Source organism: Pholcus phalangioides, unplaced genomic scaffold (assembly GCF_987345545.1).
Source record: "Pholcus phalangioides strain wild (caught in Gottingen) unplaced genomic scaffold, Ppha-v1.0 ptg000017l_1, whole genome shotgun sequence".
Lineage (NCBI taxonomy): Eukaryota > Metazoa > Arthropoda > Arachnida > Araneae > Pholcidae > Pholcus > Pholcus phalangioides.
In genome coordinates this window covers 19,836,767-19,845,815 of record NW_028301610.1, presented here as the reverse complement: position 1 = coordinate 19,845,815, position 9,049 = coordinate 19,836,767, and the positions used below count along the sequence as shown (strand labels likewise).

The following is a 9,049-nucleotide window of genomic DNA, read 5'->3' as shown; positions in this document are numbered from 1 at the left end:
TTCAAGTGTTGCCCTAGCTCTCCAAAGTTCATATACAATTCAAAATTTTCAATTTTTCAAATTTATTTTACAATTTGTGTGAATACGTGTTATGTGATATTATTGGCAACCAAAGAGACGAAATGTCCCATACTGGTTGTTACAATGAATGTAAAACATGTTACAATGAATGAAAGGTTTATAAAATATAGTTCAGTGAAATTATTTTTAGTTATATGATGGGGGAAAAAACAATACAAAAAGAAAGATAGTATAATTAACAGAAAATAAATAAAATATGTTAAAGATAAATAATAAAGGATATTCTCATGCAACGGTGGAGATGCTATAAAGATTACATAATTTAATATCAACATGAATTCTTAAGACTTAATATTGACCTCAAGTACACAAAAGAAAAAAAATATGAATAACATGTTAATGATATACATAATAAGTATGGAGCCAGAACATGAATTTGTACAGGATTATGGAAGGTGATTTAAAGATATGATTTAATTAAGCATAATGTTAGAGGATGTAAACATAAACGGGACTCAATGTTAATGACTTCGAACAGGTAAAGTTTGAGGCGTTTTTTAAAGGAAGTAAATGCACAGTAGTGTCAGTGATTTCTCTGGGTAGATTATTATAGAATTTCAGAATCAGAAAGCAAAAGTGCTTTTTAAGAATATTTTTATGAACTAATGGCAGTGAGTAAATGGCATTAAAACGAGCAGAAGTATGTGATACGTTAAGAGGTAAGGAGTATTGGTGTTTTTATTATTATTAAGGATTTATAAAAGTAGAGGTAACGCACTAGGAGAATTCTTAATTGATGAAATAGAGGGGTAACATAATCATTAGTGATGCATCTGATAGCTTTTTTCTTGGAGAGAAATAATAGGCTTAATATTAGTTAGATAATCTCCTCCCCAAACTGAGAAACTGAAAATACTAAATGTGTATGAAACATTGAATAATAGAATGTTATGAGAAAGTGGTTATTAATGTACGGTTTCAGATGATAGAGCTTATATAAAATGAAACGGAGCCGAGTTTGAAGGTATTTAATATGCGAATTCCATTTCAAATTTTGGTCAATATGAACGCCAAGGTATTTAATGCATTCAAGACATTGGCACGTGCACGAGGTGAAATGCAAACACACATGGGAAGTTATATCATGGTTGATTCGAGGAATGGATTGAAGAGAAAAAATTAGTAGTATATACATGATCATATCTGGGCCCGGGGGGGGGGGGGGCAGATATGATCATGTAGCAGGTGGTTGTCTCCCAGATATGATCATGTAGCAGGTGGTTGTCTCCCAGATATGATCATGTCTCCTCGTTTTATTAATGATAATGAACAAACTTCAAGTTTATAAGCAGTAATTCTATCAACTCTGCGGTAGTGTAGTGGTTATAGTCATAAACATTAACCTACAGTGCTGTAGAGTTTTTAGGAAAATCAGAAAAAGAGATGTAAGAGTTCAAAATAAGCGAGAAACAGTTTTATATATTTATTTTTTGCAATATTCTGTTGTTTCATGATTGTAAAACTTATTAGAATAGATTTATTTAATTCCACCTACCAAAAATCTATTTATCTCAGAAGGAGCTAACTTCTAACACTTATTCAAGAACCACAGCTCAAGAAAGTTAACTCGTGTTCATGCATGAGGTGGAGTTTTGAATAAAAATGAATTTTCCAAATTTTTTTACACAGGACGTGATAGAGAATGATATTTTTCATTTTAGATTTCCATCTACTACTGTGGTTTCTGGACCTACGTTAAGTGGAAAAACTACTTTAGTTAGGAAGTTATTGAAGTGTAACATTTATGGAAAAGACATAAAAAGTATAATGTGGTGTAATTCAACAATGGTTTTTGGAAGAAAGAAATATAAATTTCCATCAGGGACTACCTCAAGCGTTTGAAAATAATGCCGATATAATTGTAATTGATGATTTATTAGAATCTCTGAATGAAGAGGTTTCTCGCTTATTTACAGTTACTTCTCATCATGGAAATAAAAGCGTAATACTTTTGACTCAAAATTTGTTTCCTAAAAATAAGATATTTAGAAACATCACTCTTAACACTCATTACCTTATTTTATTCGGAAACAACAGAGATTCGAGACAAATTCAATGTTTGTCGCGACAAATGTTTCCAAGTACATCTAAGTACTTTATTGATGCTTATAAAAAAGTGACAGAGAATCTATATGGGCATTTGTTGATCGATTGTCATCCATTAAGCAACAAAACCTTTCGTTTAACAGATTCATGCTTTCCCGATTTTGATGGTGTATGTTCCTTCAGCATGAAGTCAATACGTAAGAATTATCATATATTGGCATTTTTACAAAAAGCAAATCCATCTCAACGTCGCGCTATACTGAAAACGCTCACTGGATCACAGTTAAATTGTATATGTGAAATATGTTTAAATACCCTGAACGGGAATGTTGGAAAAGCAAATATCTCAAAGCTTAAGAAATATAAGACGGTGATTAGAAAGCTCGCTGACAAAAAAGTTTCAGACACTGTCAAGAAACAGTTGCTAACAAATCAGACAGGAGGTGCATTTTTACCATATTTGATTCCAACTGTAATCAGCGCATTAGGAAGTCTTTTCCAACGATAAAAAATGGCTTTAGTCCCAGAACAATATTTGTTACCTCGACGTATGCAAATTTCTGAAGAATCACGAACGGAAGATGAAATTGAATCTCTTTTGAATACTAGGGGGCGCGGTAGCCCGATCGATAAGATGCTCGCCTAAAGTACCAAAGGATGTTTAGAGGTGTCGCGAGTTCGATACCCGGTTCATCCTTGTCAGAAAACTTTCCTGACACAGGGGTACAACAAAAAACGGCGACTTGACCGCAGCAAAAAATTGCTACCGCAGGGAGTCCCCCATCCAGGGGTTAGCGCGCCAACCTCTCGATGAGTATAAAAAAAACAAGCCTGCCGTTCGGAATCGGCAATAAATTGTAGGTCCCGGTCTAATTAGCCCTCGTGTGCAGAAAATGACCGTGGTGCGACAAAAATGATCAAATGATTTTGAATACTAATCACATGGCAGATGATGTTAAGGTTAAGATACTTAATAACATGGTATCAAAATACAAAAGACTAGTTCACACGCCGTATGAGCCCGTTAAAGTTTCTATTAAAAAGTCATCTGATGAATCGAAGGAAGAAGCTATTCCAATAAGCAATTCTGCCGAATTAGTTGATGAAGATCCAATGGTACAACAAATATTGCTTTCAATTCCACAAACAACCAGAAAATTCGTTCCGGCTCTTATACATAAAATGAAGCAAGCTAATCTATTTTGGAACAAACAGGGTCAGTTGATTATAAATGGAGATTTGCTACCAGGAAGTCATGTGATTGATATATTTTCATTTATGTTGAGAAACCGAAAGAACATAAATTGGCCCCCGGGCTTTAATTTGTTTTTTCAAGAACTGATCAAGACTGGAATTCCTTTGGAATGGATACAAAATGAAGTACTAAAAAGAAGTTTCGCACATACGTCTCCTATACAGATTCGGGGGAAAAGCCTGGTGACACTATCAAAAAAGACCTCCCCTGAAGGCCATGTAAGTTCAGTAAATTTTCCTGAAGGTTATTTCACACCCTCACGAGAAAGTGAATTTAAGAAAAAAGAACATAAATTGGTAAGCCGCAGAGAACAGAGTAGAAGTCACGAACCTGCTGGTGCACAATGGTCAAACTATTAGAAAAAATCTACTATAATTTCGAAAGCCCGGCGTCATTTGGAGGTGTAAGAAAATTAGCTGAGCAAGCAAGAATTTCCCAACGGAAAGCAAAAAATTGGTTGATGAGTCAGGATGTGTATACACTCCATAAACCAGTGAGATATCGGTTTCCCACAAGACAAACTATAGCTCTAGGACCGAATGAGTTATGGCAAGCTGATTTGATGGATATGAAAAAATATTCACGTGAAAACAAAGGAATAAAATATTTGTTAGTCGTTGTTGTGTTTCGAAGAAAACTTTTTGTTCATGCGCTCAAAAATAAAACACAAGAACAGGTTTTAGAAGGATTCAAAACACTTTTTAAACGAGAGAAGTGTCAGAAACTTCATACTGATCACGGAACGGAATTTTTTAATCGAAAATTGCAAAGTTTTTTTAAAAGTTATGGTGTTCATCATTATGGAACTCAATCTCCGAATAAAGCTTCTTTAGCAGAAAGAAAAATCCGCCAAATTAAGGAAAAAATATATCGGATTTTCACTCACACTTCAAAATATAAATACATTGACTTTTTACCCGCCTTAGTAAAATCTATCAATGATTCTATAAATCGCAGCACAGGTTTTGCTCCGTCAAAAATTAAAAAAATCCATCATTCGACAATATAAGAAATTATATGGTTCTAACGCAAACACTAAATTTAAGTTGAATATAAACGATCAAGTTAGAATATCGAAAACGCGGAAAGTTTTTCATAAATCTTATCTACCCCATTGGACACATGAAATTTTTCTCATCAAATCACGATATAAAACTCAACCACCGACGTATGATTTAATAGATTTGAAAGGTGAACCATTGATTGGACGCTTCTATGAGTTCGAATTACAAAGAGTGACAAAACCTTCAAATGCATTTTGGAAAATTGAAAAAATATTAAAATCACGTGGAGTTGGTAAACGCAAACAGTATCTCGTCCAGTGGCAGGTTTCGGACCTAAGTTCAATTCTTGGATTGAAGCAACGGCTTTGAAAAAATGAAAAATCAATTTTTTGTGACACTTGCAAGCAATGCTAATGATGATTTGTTTCCACAAAATACACAGAGTCATTTTGTGACAAAATTGTTCACTCCGTTACATTTAGAAGGTGATTGGAAATGTGCGCTCACTGATGCCATTTTTCCAAAATCATGGCACAATATTACTGAAAGTAATTCAAAATATCAGGTTTCGTTCACAGAGGAGATAGATGAAGCTGATGTTAGAGAATATCAAATATTCATTTCTCCTGATGTGGACACTATTAATCAACGAATTTTGCATACAGCTAATACTAATCTGGTATCGTTTCAAATTAAAGATACTGAAGAAATTGTGACTATTCCAAAAGACTATGAGATAAAGATTACTGTTGAGCATGCCGATAAACTGCTATACATGTTGCATTTACCTGTGAAAGACACAATCATAAATTCCACATCAACGTTCAAGTTTAGGTCTACGGGGAGTGATGTTAGTGAGCAATATTTCACCCTAGTGGACAAACATAGTTTTCTGGTTCCAAATTTCATGATTCCGGTTAAGTACGTCAAAGAAGAATTCTCAAAATTATCATTTTTTGAAGCTTTAAATGAAAATATCAAGTTGATTACGAATAGAAATGCAGTCGAATTTTCACTCGATAAAACTGAAAAATATGTGCAAATAAAAGTTTCAAATGCCTTTGAATTGATCGTCAACAAGAATGATGCTGCATCTTTTGCTGCCTTAACGAATTTGAATAAAGAAGTTACAAAATTTTCTCATGGCTTGACTGCTCGTGTATATAACAAAGAGTGTGTTAAAATTAACAATTCAGATTTCTTTGAAATAGCAGAGGTTGCCTTTAGGCGTAAAATAGAAATTGAAAAAACAGAAAAATTTTCCCTGCCTCAAGGGCTATATTCTAGAGGTGAGCAACTGACGCACAGTTTCGAAAAAATTACTTTTGACATGCTAAAAAAAAATATGTCGAGAATAATGGTACCAGAAAACCATAAATTAACTCTATCAAGGGAATTAGCTGATTTTTTGGGTTTTGAGAGGCTGCAATTTCCACATGGCATATATTTTTCAAAATATCCATTACAATTGCATACAGCTATTTCCGAAATATTCATTTATACAGATGTGATAACTAGTCAGATCATAGGAAATGTTATGGCCCCCTTGTTGAAAATTATACCTGTTCTAAATGGGGGGGGGGGAACCAACAGATAGTTAGATCTTATAATAATCCTTTGTATTATTCTGTAAGTAAGAATTTCATCGAGTCTATTGAAATTCAAATTTGTTCAACATCTGGTGAACTTTTGAATTTTTCTGAGGGGAAAGTATTTCTTACCCTTTCTTTCATAGAGATGTAAAAAGAGAACTTTTCTCCAGCGCTTCTTATAATAGATATTATTTAGAAGCAGGTGTACTTTCATGGATATACATATGTATATAAGAGAATTATATGTTTACTTCTCATCATAATAGATAATATTTCACCAAAAGAATGTTATGTGCTCGACAATGTTGCAATTATTACATCAGTCAGCAAACTGGCAATGGTTTGCCCTATTTTCAAGGAAGATTAATTCAGCGGGGAAATGGTTTTTTTTCCAATATATTTCGTAGTGCTGTACCATTATTATCCCAAGTAGGTCATTACTTAGGTAAACAATTTTTGAAGTCGGGAATCCAGGTAGCATCTGATGTTATACAAGGCCAGAACTTTAAAACAGCTGCTAAATCTAGATTGATGCAAATGCGAGATAAAATTGCAGGTGATGTAGTTGACAAGATGCAGTCAGGTTCAGGCAGAAAGCGATGTGCAAATACTAAAAAAAAGATTAAAAAAAGACGGAAAGATATTTTTTCCTAAAATTATAAAAAGATATGTTCATGTATTTTTTTCACTTCTCTTTCAACATGGAGGACAAAGGTTGTATGTGTCTCAAGTCAGAATTGGATGTTTTTGAAAAACAATTAATTCAAGTCGTTGTGGAAGGTTCAACATTTGTTGAAGTGAAGCCAGTTGCCAGCATCACCCAAAAAGGCCCAATTGAATTTTTGATAAATAACACAAATAGTGAAAAATATATAGATCCGTCTCAAATTTATCTTCACTTGAAAGCTAAGATCGTTAAACAAGACGGATCCGATTTGCCCGAAACAAGTAAATCTACACCAATAAACTATATTTTAAATACTTGTTTTTCTTCTTTGCAAGTATTTTTGAATGATAAGCCCATCAACAACTACGCTAATTATGCTTACAAAGCATACATAGAATCATTATTGTTCACATCAGAAGCTGCTCAAAACAGTTATCTTACCAGTTCCCTCTATATCAAAGATACTGCTGGAAAACTGGACAATTTTGACCCCCAAACGTGTCTTAATAAGGGATTGAAAAAAAGACATGAACGTTGTAAGGCATCGCAAGAAATGGATCTTTTCGGATTGCTTCATTTCGATTTGGCTCAACAACCAAAACTTCTGATAAATGGTGTAGACGTCAGAATTAAACTAGAAAGAAATAAAGATTCGTTTGTGTTGATGAGCGATGTAACAGACACTAAATTACAAATAACAGATGCTAGTTTGTACGTGCGAAAAGTACAAATAGCTCCTTCTGTTCTTTTAGGCAATGCCAAAGCATTAGAAATAGGGAATATACAAATTCCGATACGAAAATCGGATTTGAAAACTTTTACGGTTCCAAATGGGACGCAAACTCACTCTATTTCAAATGCATTTTTAAGTGAGATTCCTAGTAGAATTGTTCTTGGTTTAGTTCCAAACAAAAATTTCAGCGGTGATGAAAGAAAAAATCTGTTTAATTTCGGACATTCGAATATAAATTATATATGTTTGAGAAAAGACGGTGTCACATATCCATCAAATCCCTACACCCCTTCTGCTAAATCATACGCTCGAAGTTATATGTCACTATTCACAGATTTAAATAAATTTGCTAGTACTACAGATATTCCGATACTTTACGAGGACTATCCTCAGGGATTCATGCTATTTGGTTTCGACCTCACGCCTGACTATTCATCAGATAAACAAGATTACATCAGCACTATAGAAACCTCAAATCTTTCTATTGAAATGAAATTTTCAGAAGCTCTAACTGAGACGATGACTTTGATTGTTTATTCTCAAGTTCCAAAAACTGTGCAAATTGATAAATCTAGAAACGTTTACACAGATTTCTAAACATAAATTCCATTGACTTGTTTCAAATAGCACATAGCGATGGTTTACTATCACCAGTGTTCGCCGGAGTTTTTACATGTGACCAACTCCCCCAACAAAAACGAAGAAAGCATAAGGCCTTTATTGTGAATTTAGATACAAAACATAAACCAGGTTCACATTGGATTGATTGCTATGTATTTCGATGATAATAAATGTTATTATTTTGATAGTTATGGAATAATATGCAAAAACATACATATCTTACGATTCATGCATAAAAACTCGAGAGTAATTGAATACAATGTAACGGTGTATCAATCCCCATTCTCACGAACATGTGGTATTTTCTGTTTATATTTCCTTGCGCATATTGTGCGAGGTAAAAGACTGGACAAGCTAACAAGAAATAAAGAAGAAAATGAGAAAAAAATGCATGCTTTTGCTTCGAAACAAGTACTGAACTATCCTGATATACCTCAAAGCGATGTCATACAGTACTGTGAGAGTTTGCTTTAAACCAATTAGTGGTCCTAATTCATTTTTAATAAAAAAATTCGATCTTGTTATTCGTCATTCCATAATTTCGTAGGAGGAGTTATATGAACGTTGGTTTAGATGTTCTATAAAAAGATATAGTAATGATAAAAAAAATCTATTCTAAAAGTATGGAGCGATATGGTTACATCTACGTTTCTTCGGAAGCAAAGCCTATTTTTTGCTCTCCAAATTTATATTCTGATTTGATTGATACTCTCAAAGATGGTGTAGCACAGGATCTCCATTATCTGGAATGTTGTTCTCTCCATCTATGCTATTTTAAAATTTTAAGTAATAAAAGCATTTTAGATTCCCTTCATAATCAATAGTTGCCTAACTGTTCACTAGTGGATGAAGAGTATGGTTTCATCATCCTTCGTGAAGAAGAATCCCATTTTGTTCCCCAAATATATGGCAGTCTATTTTACAACAATCTTTTTGATTGTTTAAAAGATGCTGTTGAATGCAATATCCAAGATAGGAATAACTCAAGTAAGATTGGTTATTTTAAAATGCTGAAAAGTGAAAAAGAAGTTATTGAAGAAATCCATCGAC

General features: G+C 33.6%; 1 protein-coding gene across 1 annotated transcript; it reads left to right on the top strand.

Moving 5' to 3' along the window:
* Nucleotides 1-3,105: 3,105 nt before the first annotated feature.
* On the top strand, nucleotides 3,106-7,975 carry LOC149072505 (uncharacterized protein F54H12.2-like). The gene is made up of 3 exons (XM_089247217.1): nucleotides 3,106-3,243; nucleotides 6,453-6,561; nucleotides 6,981-7,975. The coding sequence occupies exons 1-3, from the start codon at nucleotides 3,106-3,108 to the stop codon at nucleotides 7,973-7,975; spliced, it is 1,242 nt and encodes a 413-aa protein (XP_089103343.1).
* The last annotated feature ends 1,074 nt before the right edge of the window (nucleotides 7,976-9,049 follow it).

What these genes read in the sequence shown, in the direction of transcription:
- LOC149072505 (XM_089247217.1), top strand. Translation starts at nt 3,106, where the DNA reads ATGGTATCAAAATACAAAAGACTAGTTCACACGCCGTATGAGCCCGTT. An exon ending in TAGTTGATGAAGATCCAATG is followed by an intron (nt 3,244 to 6,452) that starts GTACAACAAATA and finishes TCGGGAATCCAG; the next exon opens with GTAGCATCTGATGTTATACA. An exon ending in AGTTGACAAGATGCAGTCAG is followed by an intron (nt 6,562 to 6,980) that starts GTTCAGGCAGAA and finishes CTTCTTTGCAAG; the next exon opens with TATTTTTGAATGATAAGCCC.